The sequence below is a fragment of the Conger conger genome, chromosome 5, assembly GCF_963514075.1.
Source record: "Conger conger chromosome 5, fConCon1.1, whole genome shotgun sequence".
NCBI lineage: Eukaryota > Metazoa > Chordata > Actinopteri > Anguilliformes > Congridae > Conger > Conger conger.
In genome coordinates this window covers 17,405,906-17,425,285 of record NC_083764.1, presented here as the reverse complement: position 1 = coordinate 17,425,285, position 19,380 = coordinate 17,405,906, and the positions used below count along the sequence as shown (strand labels likewise).

At 42.0% G+C, this 19,380-nt stretch overlaps 1 protein-coding gene and 1 pseudogene across 1 annotated transcript in view; both read right to left on the bottom strand.

The window, feature by feature from the left end:
* Positions 1–1,340: 1,340 nt before the first annotated feature.
* On the bottom strand, positions 1,341–4,213 carry LOC133128297 (cell cycle control protein 50A-like; annotated as a pseudogene).
* Positions 4,214–7,545: 3,332 nt separating this feature from the next.
* LOC133127968 (collagen alpha-1(XII) chain-like) overlaps positions 7,546–19,380 on the bottom strand; it is a 33,345-nt gene continuing 21,510 nt past the window's right edge. The window contains exons 13-28 of the mRNA XM_061241122.1: positions 18,988–19,137; positions 18,775–18,894; positions 18,435–18,599; positions 17,990–18,136; positions 15,872–16,021; positions 15,659–15,778; positions 15,319–15,483; positions 14,874–15,020; positions 12,758–12,907; positions 12,545–12,664; positions 12,205–12,369; positions 11,760–11,906; positions 10,758–10,897; positions 9,487–9,616; positions 8,735–8,880; positions 7,546–8,238 (exon numbers count right to left, since the gene is read on the bottom strand). Of these exons, the coding sequence (XP_061097106.1) occupies positions 8,077–8,238; positions 8,735–8,880; positions 9,487–9,616; positions 10,758–10,897; positions 11,760–11,906; positions 12,205–12,369; positions 12,545–12,664; positions 12,758–12,907; positions 14,874–15,020; positions 15,319–15,483; positions 15,659–15,778; positions 15,872–16,021; positions 17,990–18,136; positions 18,435–18,599; positions 18,775–18,894; positions 18,988–19,137 (2,324 nt within the window). The 3' untranslated portion in view covers positions 7,546–8,076. The remainder of the gene's footprint in view (positions 8,239–8,734; positions 8,881–9,486; positions 9,617–10,757; positions 10,898–11,759; positions 11,907–12,204; positions 12,370–12,544; positions 12,665–12,757; positions 12,908–14,873; positions 15,021–15,318; positions 15,484–15,658; positions 15,779–15,871; positions 16,022–17,989; positions 18,137–18,434; positions 18,600–18,774; positions 18,895–18,987; positions 19,138–19,380) is intronic.

Genomic DNA, 19,380 nt, shown 5'->3' with positions numbered 1-19,380 from the left:
ATACGCCAGGATACAAGTTTGGCTCAGAACTAAATAAGAGACCCCAGTGATGGCATGTTCAGGATGCTCAATTTCATCCGTAAATAGTTGTGAAAACGGAACTCATCATTATTTTTCATTTTTCTTTGCCATTTTCTGTGCTTTTAAACTTTTGTTAGTTGTAGTTGAGTTTGACAGTACAGAGCCAAATGACAACTTGCAATGTTTGCACTTTCATGCAAAACTTGTTGTGGAGCCTCGATTTAGTTATTTGTCAGGATCATAACAAAGGCAATACTTCACTTCCCCAATACATACAAGAACACAATGTATATGACAGACACAGCAGTTAATACATCCTTTTATTTTCCTAGCAATAAATGTACACTGGTGTAAAATGTACAGTACAAAATATATAAAACCAAAAGAAGAAACCGGACTAGAGGAAAACCTTGTGTAACAAATTCAAAGGACATGTAAAGTGCAAATTGGTAAGCAATATTGTGAAAAATTATTGAAGTTTAAAGAAACGCCATTTCTGAACAAGGCTCCCTGAAGTAACTGGTCCCAATAAACTGTTGGTACATTTTGAAACTACATATTTTGACAGTATATGCAAAGCTGATTTAAAAATATTGCAACATACTCTATTGCATCAAATTCAAACCCAAATATAACAAATTTTAACTGGCTTTTCACTTGCATGAACTTGGAAGATGTGGCAGTGCTGCATACAATTAATGCATGTAGTCGTACGGCTTGGACATTATTTTCCTCCAATCCTACTTGAACAAGCCAACAGGAAACATGCCTAACAGTTTGAATCTTTCCACAGGGTTTGGAAATGAAATAAACATTTCCCCATTTAGTAGTAAATTATTCACAATTCAGCATACAACACACAAAACCTACCTAAATATACCTAAAACACACATTTTAAGCACAGTTCTTAATTTGATAAAATGTTATTACGGATTACAGAAAATCCAAAACATGTTCATTAACCTTAATTCACACAAATTTTTATTTTGGAGAGATTCTGAAATTTCACAACGCAGCCTCTTCTTAAAATTGCAAAGCAGAATTCTCCCAAAATTCCATCACACAACAACATTTTTAGACCAGTGGTACCCAAACATCACATGAGGTACCCCCCTAACCAGATCCAGGTATTTAATGCCTTCCACCCCAAGCACACTGCGATGAAGGCCTGACAACAGGGCCAAAACTTCAATGTTTTTAACAGATGAAACATAATACATCAAAACATTTAACTGACGGCAAGAATTGAGCCTGTTAATTGTTCATTTCAACTCAAGCAGACCTGATTCAAGTAAGGGCTTGCGTAGTTCGATCAGGCGTGCTTGAGGTGGAACGCATCGAAACCTGTATTCGGCCAGGGGTACCGGGGGGGGCACCGTTTTGAGCGTTCACAGAAAATACTTTCAATACATTCAGCTGGTGGTTCATCGTGGGCCGCAGCAGCAGGTCTTCTCAGGTGGTGATGTCTGCACTGTTGTTGCGGGTCCCGTACTTGTGGTGTATGATGAAGAGGACAACTCCCAGGGAGAAACAGATCGAGCCGACGGTGATGTAGGCGATGCCCAGGAAGGGGTTCTTGCCACCCATCCAGGAGATGGTGCTGAGGATCATGCGCTTGCGTCCGTCGCACGGGGTAGTCTGAGGTTTACGCCGTAAAGGAAAGTAAATTGGAGGCTGTGTCGCAAAACACTGGAACGACACCGACAGGGTAAGATAAACAGCTGGGTTAGGCACACGCTGTGCCGGCCTTATCCTTTCACAAAGATGCTCATTTCAAAGATAGCATTGATAGGGTAGGACATGACATCTGACTCAATGCATTATTATGTTACTTTCCCCCAAAACTACAGCCTAAACCTTCCCAGCACCTCTCCATTTTGCCCGAGGATGACTCCACTCTGCTGGACTTGTTCCTTGAGCAAAGAGCTTTATAGTTCCTGACAGAAATAATAATTTGCAACATTTACCAGAGAAAACAGCATTCTAATCTTTGGAACAAACACCATTTGGTAAGCAGGATACTGTAGGTCACGTCCAGAGTGTAGTTGGCTCTGGGCAGGGTCGGACCCATGCTGTTCTTCTGGATAATGCGGTACAGCTTACGAAAGGTGGGCAGAGCTGCTGTGCGCATCCATACGATGAAGTCTTTGTTAATGAAGCCGTTGTTGTCTGGGTCTGTATCCAGCTCATAAACAGGCTTGGCCCAGTTTATTGGTTTTGTTGTACCTGGAAAAAGGAACACGATAAAAAAACTGCTTTAGTTGATCAAATACTGAGTAACAACAAAAGCCAGCACACCCTGCAGCGCTCCAGGACCAGAAGTGAGGACCACTGCTTAATACTTTCAGTACCTTGGAATGCAGTGATGAGATCGGAGTTGTTCCCCCCTGGAATCCTGAACTTCATGTGTTTGTCGGTCCACCAGGCAATTCCCTTCTTCACAAGAGGAATTGAAATTGGGTGTTCCGTTGAGACTGATGTAATTTAGCACCAAAGTATCTGCAAGAGGACAGAAACAGTGATATAGAGTAAGCTTCCATTCTGTGAATATAGCCCAGATGGCTTTTGTTGGTAGCTCAAGACACATCAAGGTCTGACCAAAAATATTAATAAATAAATGAAGGCCTGACCATTAAACAGACTGCTGGCAATGGCTCCACAGGGGGCAATGGGCTTGACATCAGTACGGTATGGCTCACATTCCTTGCTGGGATTCTGTAGGCAAGAACATGCACAATACAAAGTTAACAATACATCTTAAAGCATTTAGCTGTTTCAGACTAAAATATCTCATACGGAGTCTGTTTGGTCAAAAGATATAATTCAAAACAAACTCAAACAAGAGTTCAAGGAAGCTGAGATCACTGAATATATGTACATCTTACACAGCAAAGAAAATAACTTAATGCTTTTGGTGACTGGAATTTTTACAAGTAAAGATGTTACAAATACAAAGCAGTTACAATGTTCCCCCTGATGAACAGAGGCTGCTTCAGACACTTCAAAGAAACGCAGTATTGAGACTAGAGTTGCTACCAAAGAACCAGCTTTCAGCAATTACTTTAGGAGGCTTGCATTAGTGGGGCTTTAGCCTATCGTCAATACTGACGCGTCGCCATTCAACTGCCTGTCATCCCTGGACTTAACATAACGTCTGTGATTCTGATAGAAGTTGGACAGACCATAGTACATGAAAACACTGCCATGGAAAGACAATTAAAAAGGCAATGTAATTCACAAACACTTCGTTTTCTTTTCTTTTTTACTGAGAAAATTACGTTAAGTCACATGAAACTTACACATGTGAAATCTATATTTTCAGCATGGCAAAAAAGAACCAAATGAACTGAGCGATCAGCATTGTAAGCCTTTTAAATACATGGCTGATAAGTATGACTCGTATTTTGTGATATGGCATAAATTATTCCACGTATATGAAATTTAAAACAAGTATTTTCACCGGAACGACTTAGCTTAAGCATCGCATCAATCAGTTTACTTTTCCAGCTTACCTCAAAAGCCTTATCTAGTACGAAGGACACAGAACATGTACACGGTTTTGTATTGTTCCAGCTGTAGTTCTGAGTTGAAGTTGAAGCAGGGACTTGATGCGTCAATGTTGAGGAAGTTCCCACAGCAACATGCCCTGACTGAAATGAGCATGTACCACTACCAAGCGACTGAAATTAAGCCATTGGAAATGACTAGGCTAATGTTAGTCGGAGTCAGCAAAGTTAGCGGTTAGCTCAATAGCTAGCAATAAACCTTTAGCTGTGTTACAAACGTTAGCCTAACTACAAATTAACGACCGAACTCCATTCATTATTCCACAGGTGATGTGACTAACGTTAGTAACTTATCTAAGTGAGTTAACTTTAGATAAAATAGCTCAATCTAGTCGACTAAAGGTAAACTAGACTAGTATAGCCACCTTAACGCTAGAAAACAAAATGAAATACATGTATCAAGATCGTAGTAATGTTGTTTGATGTTACGTAGAGGCCGATTCCGATGGGAATGAAGATGACGCCAATAGCGAAAAAAGCTGGCAGCACAGTGCCCGCCGTGAGTCTGGGCTGCCACGCTGGTAATCGTTGCTGCTTGAAGGCAGTGTTGTCAGGCGTCCTGCTTCTGTCATTACCCGCTCCACCTGGCCTTCGTCCTTTGGGTTGTGGTTGTAATTCGTCGCCATCATGTCTTGTTGTATGTTAGCTAGCTAATTCCCGTTAACGAGCTAACGTCGCTAGCTAATCCGGCTCAACTAATCAATTGTTTGACTGACAGGTCAAATATTAACATTGTGAAATTAAGAGCTCTTCTTGTTTTAATGATTAATTTTAATGTCGATATTGAATGTGATGACGTTTACTTAACCTCCAAAGTAAAGTATCTTACTAATGATATCTAGCTAGGTGGTGAGGAGGTAGGAGAGAAAGTACGTGGGCGGAAGGCGTGAGATTTTTAATATTGTTTGACGGATTCTTTGGTTTTGACTTAATCAGCATGGTTTTTGGACAGAGTTGGGATTACGGATGAATGGAATTTTGGGGAATATGGGGTATGAGGTGGCGGATATAGTTAAAAGGAAAGGAAAAAGGGAATTGAAAAAGAAAATGAGGAAGGTATATATACTCAGTGAGCAATGTATTAGGTTTTTATTAGACTCATTTTTTAGACTTCTACTGCTGTAGTCTATCCACTTACTACTTAAACCATTGCGAAGAGTACGTTTGATGCAGTGCTATAGAAAACTAGCTGGATAAGAATTGAGAAATCCAAGAGTGCAAATCCAACATGAATGTGGCTCGTATCCTTGTATATTGATCCTGCATAAACCTATTGTATATAAGTGCATTATAATAATATTATAATAATATCAAATCGAATACGAAAAGGTCACTGATAATTTTTGTTTTAATGTTGTGGTTTCCCATTTGTTGTAGTGCAATTACACTTTGTATGAATAGTAGGCAATTTTTTTTCAACTGCCCCACCTCCCCCAATTTCATTTATTTTCATAACTTCTGTTACTATTAATAAAGTAGCTGTGCAATACCCATCGGGTGGTTGTTCAGGAGAAATTAGTGTAATATCCAATCTGTCCATATGGGGGAGCCAGATGTTGAAGGAATCAATCGAATACGAAAAGGTCACTGATATTTTTTGTTTTAATGTTGTGGTTTCCCATTTGTTGTAGTGCAATTACACCTTGTATGAATAGTAGGCAATTTTTTTTAAACTGTCCCACCTCCCCCAATTTCATTTATTTTCATAACTTCTATTCCTATTAATGAAGTAGCTGTGTAATACTCATCGAGTGGTTGTTCAGGAGAAATTAGTGTAATATCCAATCTGTCCATATGGGGGAGTCAGATGTTGAAGAAATAAATAATGGTCAAGAAATTAACTGCACTTCGCTGACTATTGCTGAATTCCGCAGTAACATATTCACATTAAGAGTGAGCTTGTCACTCTGTGTGGAATATCTGTTGCAATAAAGTAGCCAGTTGTTTTGTCAACTCCTGTCAAAACACGCGGTAGCAGTACAAGCTACACTTGGCATCCTTTATCCATAGCAAACAAACCAATATGCCCCTATGCTGCATCGTAAGAGATGGTATAGTGCAATGTAAGAATTTAATCCACTTCTGCAGTTCTTCCCAGGTTTTTAATCAGTGTGATAAAAAAAACTAAATATTTGCCTGTTCTGTATTTGAAGGAGGCGGCACGGATGGTGCAGTGGGTAGCACTGCCGCCTCACAGCAAGGAGGTCCTCCCACAGTCCAAAGACATGCAGGTTAGGCTGATTGGAGAGTCTAAATTGCCCATAGGTATGAGTGTGTGAGTGAATGGTGTGTGTGCCCTGCGATGGACTGGCGCCCTGTCCAGGGTGTATTCCTGCCTTTCACCCAATGTATGCTGGGATAGGGCCGAGCCCCCCGTGACCCTGTTCAGGATAAACGGGTTAGGATAATGAATGAATGAATTATTTGAAGGCACTGCTCAATCATATTAACGGTCAATGTCAATGATGACCTGTCTTATTATTGTCATATGAATTGGCTTTCCCTTTTGGCAATCCAAATTCCAGGACTCAAAAACAGCGACATACCCCCAATGTATGGTGTACATTTATTTTATTTATTAATTTATTTATTTATTGGTGATCCAGGGACTTTTAACACTACTCCAACAGCTGCACTACCCTGTGTTAAAACCGGGCATTAATTTTGTCCAGCTTTGATTGATGAGTGTTTTCATTCTCTTTCTTTGGTCATCACACAGATTTAATGTGGGTACCTTCATAGTTAGCCAAATTGAAGTGTGATATCTCTCTGGGTTCCTTCTTGACCTCTCTGCGGCATTCGACGCAGTCAACCACTCCATCCTCTTAGCCTCCCTGGCATCTACAGGGATCTGTGGCACAGCCTTAGAGTGGATTAAATCTTATCTCTCTGGCTGGTCCTCCCAGGTGTCCTGGGCTGGAAGAGTGTCAACCCCTCGCCCCCTTGTTACAGGAGTCCCCCAGGGCTCAGTCCTCGGACCCCTCCTCTTCTCCATTTACACAAGATCCCTCGGCCCCGTTATCTCTGCTCATGGCATCTCATATCATTGTTATGCCGATGACACCCAACTCTTTCTCTCCTTCCCCCCATCAGACACACAGGTCTCTACCCGTATCTCCGCCTGCCTGAGAAACATCCAGAGCTGGATGGGCAACCACCATCTAAAGCTCAACCTAGGTAAGACGGAGGTAATCTTCATCCCTGCTCTAACCTCTCCCTTCTCCGATTTTTCCATCTCACTAAGGGATACCACAGTGACCTCATCCCCTAGTGCAAGAAACCTTGGAGTGGTGATGGACAACAGGCTGTCCTTCTCTGAGAACATCGCTACGGTGACCCAGGCGTGCACGTTCTACCTGTACAACATCCAGAGAATCCGACCCTTTCTCACCACCTACTCCACTCAGCTCCTTGTTCAAGCAATGGTCCTGTCCCGCCTGGACGATTGCAATTCTCTGCTGGCTGGCCTTCCAGCATCTGCCATCAGACCCCTACAACTGATCCAGAATGCTGCAGCCCGTCTGGTATTCAAGGTTCCCAGACATTCACGTCACCCCCCTACTCAGCAACCTCCACTGGCTGCCTGTTATGTTTCGCATCAAATTTAAAACTTTGGTGCTTGCATACCAGGCAGTTAAGGGATCAGCCCCTGTATATATTCAATCACTTATCAAGACCTATACACCAACAAGACCCCTCCGTTCTGCCACTTTGTGCCGTCTGGCGCCTCCCCCTCACCACACCTGCACTTCACGCTCACGACTGCTGTCTGTCCTGGTCCTGGAATGACCTCCCAGTGGATGTCAGAACGGCAGAGTCTCTGACCTCCTTCAAGAGCAGACTGAAGACTCATCTCTTCAGGCTATACCTTTCCCTCCCTAACTCACCACCATGATTAGCCTTATATATGCCATAGACTGTAATGGCACTTATGTATAGATTGTACAGAGATTGTTACTTGTATAGATATTGTTGTTTTTTTATTAGCTATTGTATTGTTGTACTCAGGGTATTCTAGCTGCCAACTGTGGTATGCTAGTTTGGAAGTTGTATTCTTCAAGGGTTCTGATTATCTGTATGTTTACACTAGGACTCGGAACTGTACTGTCCTCTCAGGTCCTCTTCACACTTGTACTTGTGTTTGATCTGCACTTCGTTGTACGTCGCTCTGGATAAGCGCATCTGCTAAATGCCATCTAATGTAATGTAATATCAGCTAGTAACCTGGATGCTTTTAGGAGGATAAATGTCTGTGTTTTAAGCTATAATCAAGAGACAGTACAAAAACATTTACAGTTTTAGTGAGAGTCATTAAAAATAATGGTCTTCTTTCTTCACAGAAATCTGAATTGCCTTAGAAGCAGTACATGTAAATTGAAGCTTGACTGCGCAAATACCAGCTTTGTGCTGGGAGCATTGAAGGGTGATATGCTGCAGGAAATTGCATTGAGCTTTGTGGATCAATAGCGACTCCTTTGATTGGGTTGCACTACACTGTGTTAAAACCGGGCATTAATTTTGTCCAGCTTTGATTGATGACTGTGGGGTCGCTGGCCTCTTCTCCGTGGAGGGCGATGAGGGAGAGACTGTACAATGTGTTGGGGAACAGATGTTCCAGCTGGACCTCGGTCACTCCTCCCCCGACTCGCACCTGCAGGGGGGGTTAACGGCCCAGTCGTTAAGCGGTTAAGATATAACTCACCCAGAATGCAACCTGAAAACTTGGTCTGTAGTATAAAGCAGCAATCCCCAGGCTTAAATTATGGCCACAAGCGCCTTTGCATGACTATCCGGATGACCCCTGCAGCGCAAACCTCCCCTAGAGTGAAATGCATCTGTTCACATATTATACTCGGCACATATCATCTTTAACTACGAGAGACGAGACCAGCTAAAAAAAAAAAACACAGAGCCAATACGAGCTAATCCTTTTCATTGCCTGCAGCGCACAAGTAGACCTTGTGTGAACACCACTATAAAGCAGACGCCCATTCCAAACTGTTTGGGCCCCAAGTTTATTGAAAAAAAGCTATATTTCATGCTTTGGTGCTCGCATCAACGGAGGTCCTGCTGAAGGCACTCCCGAAAGGTGGAAGCGGGTTAACCAGCGTGGCGGTCATAAAACAAGCGGTCTCAGTCAGCCTCACCTCCTTCTCCTCTGAGGGAACAGTGGCGTTGACTGCACGGTAAAGCAGCTGGTAGCCGGTGGCCCCTGCAGCAGCATCCCATCTGACCTTCATGGTGGTGGTGGTTTCATCAAACACCCTCAGGTTCCTCGCACTGGGGACTGGCACTGCAGGGTGGGTAAGTCAGACATGGAGGAACATGGAGAAACTGTGCTCATCCTACTGTCAATGACCCAGATAAGGGTCACCGTAATTACAGGGCAGCCAAGCGCCAGCCCGCATCATACCATCGCACACATTCACATATGCAAAGGCACACACACACACACAGAAACACTTTCTCTCTTGTCTATTGCAGCAACTTAATACACAAAATATACTACAGAACAGGTGTTTCATAGCCTGGGTGTCTGGATGCGTCTACTGCTATGCAAAATTATTTGTTTAACTTAACAATGAATAGGCCAGTAACCTTTTCCAGGACAAGACCAGAACATGTAAGCAAGTGTTAATAATGTCATTAAATGTACCTAAAACTGAGCCTTCCAAATAATTTTCCTTCTGGACATTATTTGGATAATTTGAACATTATTTTTTGATGAGTCAAAGGTTGAGATGTGCTTGCACGACTGTGACTTTTGTAGAAAGATTTAAACCCAAATACATCTGAGGAATAGACTCAGTAAAGTGATTTCAACGATGACTTCTACAAAATGAAAAGAGTCTGAAAGAAAATGGCAAGAAAATGAAAGAGTAAATAGACTCATACTCACAGGTGGTTTCTGTGCCTTTCAATGGCTCACTGCTCACATCCCCAGAGACGGCGAAAACTTTGACAATGTACTCGGTCAGAGGATTCAGGTTATTGAGGACCGCAGTGGTCACTGTTTCATTGACAGACATCTGCAGAAAAAGGAAGTTTGGGTCCGGAATGATGTTTTCCTAACACCACCGTGCCAAAAATAACAAGGGATTACACTTCCACTAACCTGTGCCACCATTGGAACACATCGAAGTGGAAGTGGGCACAGAGAGTTGTATCTGTTTCTGGTTCTCTGGTACTTCTGGCCTTAATTATGTAATTGGCCCTACTATTTATGCTTTTCTGCATTTCTTGATGAGTGCATGAATGACAGCCAAAGGCTCTTCTTCTGCCCATATATGGAACCTTTCACTGTGATCTAATCTACTGTAATGAGTAAACCTGTGTTGGTGAATACAGCCAATCGACTCATGTAGCCAGGGCAACAAAAACCCTGGCCCTCCAGGACAGGAATTACCCACCCCTGCATTGGCGTAATGCCAATCAAATTCCACATTCATTGGTGTTTTGCATCAATTATCAGTTATATAAGCTGTTTATCAGTTAAATGAACACGCTGTGCTCTGGAAATGGAGGTGCAGTTATAAGAAAACAAAGAAACACTTCAACCACACTCACTTGCTACCATCCCTTATGTACTGTCATAGCATGAATTAAAGCACAAATAAAATCAAGCTTTATTGTATGACTGCGCTTCCCATAAAGTGCTGACTGACGCTAGATATTTGGTAGACAAAGTAAAAACTCCTGTGTTCTGCCAACTAGATTCAGCAGGTCCGGCAGCAGTTAGAATAGGGGTGGAAAACAGCCAACTCCAGGCATCTGGAGAGAGGGGACCTGGGGTTGAACCTCAGACCGAGCTAAGTAACTCATGACAGGTGTGTCTAAATGAGACACAACGCCACAGATCTCAGGCATGGGAGATCAAACGAAACCAAAACCCGCCCCACCCGGACACAAAGTTTGTTAGGAGAGGGGCAGCTGATAACAACTGCCCGAAGTAGTATATCAGACAGTCGACTATGGATGTGTCACGGATCTGAAGCCGAACACAATCTCAAAGCGGGCATACATCTGGTCAAGGGCATTCCAAACCCTGGCAAAATGAAGCCTGTCAACTTTCACATCGGTGTTCAATGGGGTTCCAGAATCCTGGGAAGTTCGAATCAAAGCAAACAGTCAATCGCTTTTTTTTTGCTTTCGAAGTGAAAATTGCCTCACCTCATGAGTAGGCCCCCCGGCCGCGATCATGTACTCCAGCCGGTACGTCTCCACGGACCCTGCTGGTGCAGTCCAGGTGGCGCGGAAGGAGCGGTGGGTCATCTCCGAGGTCTCCAAGTTGGTGGGTGGCTCCGGGCCATCTTGGGTGAGAGCACACGGTATGTGAGTTTGACCCCTGACTCCGGGGCCACACATAGCGCCCCTGTTTATTGACTAGAGCTCTGTAGTCAGAGGGGTCTTAAAGGTGCAATAGCTAAGATTTTTGTGTGAAAACATTGTCACAAGACCACTGTAAATCCCTTCCGTCAATGTCAACACGTTCACAGAAAAGGCGAAGGGATAAACAGTGCTGTGGTTTGAGAGTGGTTCTTGCTGCAATTCCTCTCTTGGCTGTTAGGAGTCCGAAATGACCTCTTGTACCTTCAACTGAACTCAATTACACACATTATCCTAATTTCAAAATCATAAACAGTTCTTTTAAATTTGATTAAAAAAAGGAAAATGTTCAATCCAAAGGTTTCCATAATTTATCTTACTTACACAACACAATCTGTTTGGCTTTTAGATTTATTTCCACAGAAGTTGGCTAATCTTCCCGTTTTTTCTGTTGCGTTCTGTGCGAGCCAAATCACAAAGACATTAGCGGGTCTCAGCGACTCCGCTACTCCTGTTTATGAAGCGCAGAATTCAGTTCAGCACAATCTGTTCTGCCTCCTTAAAATAATGGCTGCAAGACGGGACCGCTTTTCTCACAGTACTCTTATACAGCAGTTATTGCTGCTGGCATTCAAGAGTGTCAGCTTGGCTTCATCACGTCCGTGTGTCTAGCTGCCAGGGCAGCATAAATATTTTAGATAAATGGGTTTCTATGACAGTGGTGCTGCCAATATCATGATGATCTTGTGAAATGTTTCTTTGTCCCTCAGAATGGAGATTCTTATAGAGTATGGGAGAAAGAGGGACAGTGAGACAGAGAGGTGGGGTTTGCTGAGGCAGCTTTACCTGAACTTTTGACACTGTTACACAGGTTGCCGGTGAGTCCGTCAACAATGTCCTGCAGGAAGGAAAAGTCTTCCACATTGTACATGTGGATATCATCAGGGTCTGAGGCAATGGACCTCAATTCATCTTCATCCGCATTTTTGACACCTAAACAGAGAACATTCTCTTTTCAGTTCTTCTTACCGAGCCGAAGTGCAACACAGCCAATAATGCCTTTACACTCATTTGAGACCCATTTGCCCATGGACACAGTCAAACACGTAGAGTATTTTTCCATTCCAAAGCTCATCACTGAAACTAAGGGGAAAAAATGAATATAATATTCTTCTAACCGCTTCTAACAGTGTCCCTCAAGCAGTGTATCAACCTGAGGACACAGGGAACTTATATTCAATTGAAAAGCAATGGAACTCTTGAGCACTAATGGTTCAAAATCATTACCCACCGATTGCATACAGCTCAATTCCCTCATTCCGCAGGTTTTCAGAGTTTTTGATAATTTCGTCTTGAGATTTGCCATCAGTGATAAGCACACCAATCTTTTTAGAGTCAGGTCGCAGTCCCACATTGGGTCTGAAGTTGTTCTGGAGGATGTAGTTCAAAGCAAGGCCTGTGAAAATAAGCAAGAATACATTGTCTCTGTAAATCATAGACACTGGAAATACATGCAATTTATATCCAGAAAACCAATTTTGTATAGCTTTATATTTACATATTCCCCACCACTTCCCCCCAAGGTGAATACAACCACTCAGGAAATGTATAAAGTGGACATGATAGAATACCTGTCATTGTGTTGCCTCCTTTATATGGCAGGTTGGCCACAGCATCCAACAATTCCTTACGGCTTTTGTAAGCATTCAGGTGCCACTCGGTCTTGGGGTCACCGCTGTACTGAGCCAAGCCTGCAATGTCAATCGGAGTCACAGTAAACACACATGACTTCACCATTTACTGAAATAAAACACTCCTTTAACTGTAGCAAATAGAACACTGACCGATTTGAACCAGGTTCGGGCCAATATTGAAGACGCCCACCATGCGACCAATGAACGTGCGGATGGTCTGGAAGTTCTGACGCCCGATGCTCCACGAGCCATCCACGAGCAGGATAATGTCTGCTTTGGCACTGGTCTTACATTTGATCTCTGTAGGACCACAGAACAGTTAGTTAGAGTCAGAAAAACAACTACAACCAGGTGACTACATCCAGCCCTCTGGGCACTATTCAAGCTAATTTGCCAAATTACTAATTACTAATTACAAATTTCATGACTAAATGAAATAAAAAGACAGAAAAAGAAAAAAGTTGTAAGGATGAGCAATGAAGGAGAATAAACTGAGGTAAATGATGTCAAGCAACCAAAAACACGGAACATTTCTTCATACATTTTCACAATCACTACAAGACGTACAAAAATAAAATTTATTTTTTTCTTTTGACAAGTTGTCGATACATTTATCGTTTTTGTTACAATTTCGAAGACATTCACAGAGTAAACTCCATCCCAGGTTCGTCAATTTCTTCCTGACCCATTCCCCAGGAGGTAATTCACAAGCACTTCTGGCCTGAGGCTTGAAGAAGATTCTAGAACTGTTATGGAACTCATCCCATAGAACAGCAAAAGACACTCTCTTCACACATGATATACAAGAGGCTCATTTGTGAGAATTATTGCACATTCCTCATCTGTACAGTGATCACTTCTGCAGGCACCTGCAAGTGAAGAGAGGATTTCTCCTCCACTGTGTAAAAGCATAGACGCACACTTTAGACATTACACAATCTCCTCCAGTCTCAGCAATTGAAAAAATTTAAGAATATGATTAAACCTGATGTCCAATAAATTATGACCAATAGTTATTTAAGGGTATCACAGTCGCAGAAAAAGCTTCAGTAAAATAACAGATTTTTTTACTGAAGTGAAAGCCTTTTAATAATAAATAAATAAATAAATAAATAAATAATACTGCATCCATCATATTACTGTGTAGTACTTGACTTGGACTTCTGGAAACATGCAATTATATGTCAGTCCAAAGTGTGATTTAGTTCAGTCCAATGCCCTCCAAAAAACTGCAGCAAGGAAAAGGCCACAACCAAGGAATGTGATTGTCTTGAGGGGAACAGACAGAGAAAATGAGGCCCTCCTTTTTGTAATTAAAAGTTAAGTGTTTGAGCGTTACTTCACTGTTGTCTTCGCTTTGTTCCTACACCTCTGGGATGTTAAGGCCCTGCTGGCCGGCACTATCACTCGATCTGCTACTGATTACACAAAGAATTTCTGCCCAAGGTCACCAAGGTCTCTGGAGGCTTCTTTGAAAAGCATAACATTTTCCTTGTCTCATACAATCCATGGTTGCCCAGTGTTGTAGACTTTTCTGGGTAGTCAAACATGTGTCATTGCAAACAGATCATTATTATTCTTTCCATTCTGCCTTCTGCTGAGAAAAAAGCCAACCCTCTGTGTCAAGAAACCGTGAAACTTTCAGACCAGAAAAGCCGAGCTGGTGGAATATTAAAATATTACTTTGTGACTGTACAATCAGGTTTCAGGGTAGTGTACAAAGATTTTTAATGGCTATTAATAACAGAAGAAAGAAAAGGAAGACAAAAATACTACGGGGCAGACTACATGTTGCATTGTCAGTGAAAGTAAATTCCGATATTCATTTTCATATTTCATTTAACGTTTTCCTGAATATAATGAACATTATGTTGATTTTACTTAAGTTGTAGAGGATTTATATGCAGAGAACTTAGGTAGATGAGCTTTACATTGTTTGTAGCACACTATTTTTCTTCAAGTACATCCTGTCGGTTTTGAAGGGGGAGGCCGGGATGTTCTACCTGGCAGATTGATGGGTGGGGGCTCAGGTGCGTCAGAGAGGGTAGTCTTCTCCTCTCCAGCCAATGACATGCTGTGTCTTCCATAAAACATTCAAAACGCATTCAAAGAGTACTTTGTGCCAGCTCTGACTTAACAAGACACCACACGGAAAATATGAGTCACAGGTTGTTTTTCTTTGTCCCTCAGAATGGAGATTCTTATAGAGTATGGGAGAAAGAGGGACAGTGAGACAGAGAGGTGGGGTTTGCTGAGGCAGCTTTACCTGAACCTTTGACACTGTTACACAGGTTGTCGGTGAGTCCGTCCACAATGTTCTGCAGGAAGGAAAAGTCTTCCACATTGTACATGTGGATATCATCAGGGTCTGAGGCAATGGACCTCAATTCATCTTCATCCGCATGTTTGACACCTAAACAGAGAACATTCTTTTTTCAGTTCTTCTTAGCGAGCCGAAGTGCAACACAGCCAATAATGCCTTTACACTCATTTGAGACCCATTCGCCCATGGACACAGTCAAACACGTAGAGTATTTTTCCATTCCAAAGTTCATCACTGAAACTAAGGGGAAAAAATTAATATAATAGTCTTCTAACCGCTTCCAACAGTGTCCCTCAAGCAGCGTGTCAACCTGAGGACACAGGGAACTTATATTCAATTGAAAAGCAATGGAACTCTTGAGCACTAATGGTTCAAAATCATTACCCACCGACTGCATACAGCTCAATTCCCTCCTTCCGCAGGTTTTCAGAGTTTTTGATAATTTCGTCTTGAGATTTGCCATCAGTGATAAGCACACCAATCTTTTTAGAGTCAGGTCGCAGTCCCACATTGGGTCTGAAGTTGTTCTGGAGGATGTAGTTCAAAGCAAGGCCTGTGAAAATAAGCAAGAATACATTGTCTCTGTAAATCATAGACACTGGAAATACATGCAATTTATATCCAGAAAACCAATTTTGTATAGCTTTATATTTACATATTCCCCACCACTTCCCCCCAAGGTGAATACAACCACTCAGGAAATGTATAAAGTGGACATGATAGAATACCTGTCATTGTGTTGCCTCCTTTATATGGCAGGTTGGCCACAGCATCCAACAATTCCTTACGGCTTTTGTAAGCATTCAGGTGCCACTCGGTCTTGGGGTCACCGCTGTACTGAGCCAAGCCTGCAATGTCAATCGGAGTCACAGTAAACACACATGACTTCACCATTTACTGAAATAAAACACTCCTTTAACTGTAGCAAACAGAACACTGACCGATCTGAACCAGGTTCGGGCCAATATTGAAGACGCCCACCATGCGACCAATGAACGTGCGGATGGTCTGGAAGTTCTGACGCCCGATGCTCCACGAGCCATCAACTAGCAGGATAATGTCTGCTTTGGCACTGGTCTTACATTTGATCTCTGTAGGACCACAGGACAGTTAGAGTTAGTTAGAGTCAGAAAAACAACTACAACCAGGTGACTACATCCAGCCCTCTGGGCACGATTCAAGCTAAATTGCCAAATTACTTCGGTCAGAAATGAAATAAAAAGACATAGAAAAAGAAAAAAGTTGTAAGGATGAGCAATGAAGGAGAAGAAACTGAGGAAAATGATGTCAAGCAACCAAAAACACGGAACATTTCTTCATACATTTTCACAAACAATCACTACAAGACGTACAAAACTAAATTTTATTTTTTTCTTTTGACAAGTTGTCGATACATTTATCGTTTTTGTTACAATTTCGAAGACATTCACAGAGTAAACTCCATCCCAGGTTTGTCAATTTCTTCCTGACCCATTCCCCAGGAGGTAATTCACAAGCACTTCTGGCCTGAGGCTTGAAGAAGATTCTAGAACTGTTATGGAACTCATCCCACAGAACAGCAAAAGACACTCTCTTCACACATGATATACAAGAGGCTCATTTGTGAGAATTATTGCACATTCCTCATCTGTACAGTGATCACTTCTGCAGGCACCTGCAGGTGAAGAGAGGATTTCTCCTCCACTGTGTAAAAGCATAGATGCACACTTTAGACATTACACAATCTCCTCCGGTCTCAGCAATTGAAAAAATGTAAGAATATGAATAAACCTGATGTCCAATAAATTATGACCAATAGTTATTTAAGGCTATCACAGTCACAGAAAAAACTTCAGTAAAATAACAGATTTTTTAATTTATTTTTTATTTTACTGAAGTGAAAGCCTTTTAATAATAAATAAATAAATAAATAATAGTGCATACATCATATTACTGTGTAGTACTTGACTTGGACTTCTGGAAACATGCAATTATATGTCAGTCCAAAGTGTGATTTAGTTCAGTCCAATGCCCTCCAAAAAACTGCAGCAAGGAAAAGGCCACAACCAAGGAATGTGATTGTCTTGAGGGGAACAGACAGAGAAAATGAGGCCCTCCTTTTTGTAATTAAAAGTTAAGTGTTTGAGCGTTACTTCACTGTTGTCTTCGCTTTGTTCCTACACCTCTGGGATGTTAAGGCCCTGCTGGCCGGCACTATCACTCGATCTGCTACTGATTACACAAAGAATTTCTGCCCAAGGTCACCAAGGTCTCTGGAGGCTTCTATGAAAAGCATAACATTTTCCTTGCCTCATACAATCCATGGTTGCCCAGTGTTGTAGACTTTTCTGGGTAGTCAAACATGTGTCATTGCAAACAGATCATTATTATTCTTTCCATTCTGCCTTCTGCTGAGAAAAAAGCCAACCCTCTGTGTCAAGAAACCGTGAAACTTTCAGACCAGAAAAGCCGAGCTGGTGGAATATTAAAATATTACTTTGTGACTGTACAATCAGGTTTGAGGGTAGTGTACAAAGATTTTTAATGGCTATTAATAACAGAAGAAAGAAAAGGAAGACAAAAATACTACGGGGCAGACTACATGTTGCATTGTCAGTGAAAGCAAATTCCGATATTCATTTTCATATTTCATTTAACGTTTTCCTGAATATAATGAACATTATGTTGATTTTACTTAAGTTGTAGAGGATTTATATGCAGAGAACTTAGGTAGATGAGCTTTACATTGTTTGTAGCACACTATTTTTCTTCAAGTACATCCTGTCGGTTTTGAAGGGGGAAGCCGGGATGTTCTACCTGGCAGATTGATGGGTGGGGGCTCAGGTGCGTCAGAGAGGGTAGTCTTCTCCTCTCCAGCCAATGACATGCTGTGTCTTCCATAAAACATTCAAAACACATTCAAAGAGTACTTTGTGCCAGCTCTGACCCAACAAGACACCACACGGAAAATATGAGTCACAGGTTGTTTTTCTTTGTCCCTCAGAATGGAGATTCTTATAGAGTATGGGAGAAAGAGGGACAGTGAGACAGAGAGGTGGGGTTTGCTGAGGCAGCTTTACCTGAACCTTTGACACTGTTACACAGGTTGTCGGTGAGTCCGTCCACAATGTCCTGCAGGAAGGAAAAGTCTTCCACATTGTACATGTGGATATCATCAGGGTCTGAGGCAATGGACCTCAATTCATCTTCATCCGCATTTTTGACACCTAAACAGAGAACATTCTCTTTTCAGTTCTTCTTACCCAGCCGAAGTGCAACATAGCCAATAATACCTTTACACTCATTTGAGACCCATTCGCCCATGGACACAGTCAAACACGTAGAGTATTTTTCCATTCCAAAGTTCATCACTGAAACTAAGGGGAAAAAATGAATATAATAGTCTTTTAACTGCTTCCAACAGTGTCCCTCAAGCAGCGTGTCAACCTGAGGACACAGGGAACTTATATTCAATTGAAAAGCAATGGAACTCTTAAGCACTAATGGTTCAAAATCATTACCCACCGACTGCATACAGCTCAATTCCCTCCTTCCGCAGGTTTTCAGAGTTTTTGATAATTCTGTCTTGAGATTTGCCATCAGTGATAAGCACACCAATCTTTTTAGAGTCAGGTCGCAGTCCCACATTGGGTCTGAAGTTGTTCTGAAGGATGTAGTTCAAAGCAAGGCCTGTGAAAATAAGCAAGAATACATTGTCTCTGTAAATCATAGACACTGGAAATACATGCAATTTATATCCAGAAAACCAATTTTGTATAGCTTTATATTTACATATTCCCCACCACTTCCCCCCAAGGTGAATACAACCACTCAGGAAATGTATAAAGTGGACATGATAGAATACCTGTCATTGTGTTGCCTCCTTTATATGGCAGGTTGGCCACAGCATCCAACAATTCCTTACGGGTTTTGTAAGCATTCAGGTGCCACTCGGTCTTGGGGTCACCGCTGTACTGAGCCAAGCCTGCAATGTCAATTGGAGTCACGGTAAACACACATGACTTCACCATTTACTGAAATAAAACACTCCTTTAACTGTAGCAAACAGAACACTGACCGATCTGAACCAGGTTCGGGCCAATATTGAAGACGCCCACCATGTGACCAATGAACGCGCGGATGGTCTGGAAGTTCAGACGCCCGATGCTCGACGAGCCATCCACTAGCAGGATAATGTCTGCTTTGGCACTGGTCTTACATTTGATTTCTGTTGGACCACAGGACAGTTAGAGTTAGTTAGAGTCAGAAAAACAACTACAACCAGGTGACTACATCCAGCCCTCTGGGCACGATTCAAGCTAATTTGCCAAATTACTTCGGTCAGAAATGAAATAAAAAGACATAGAAAAAGAAAAAAGTTGAAAGGATGAGCAATAAAGGAGAAGAAACTGAGGTAAATGCTGTCAAGCAACCAAAAACACGGAACATTTCTTTGTACATTTTCACGAAC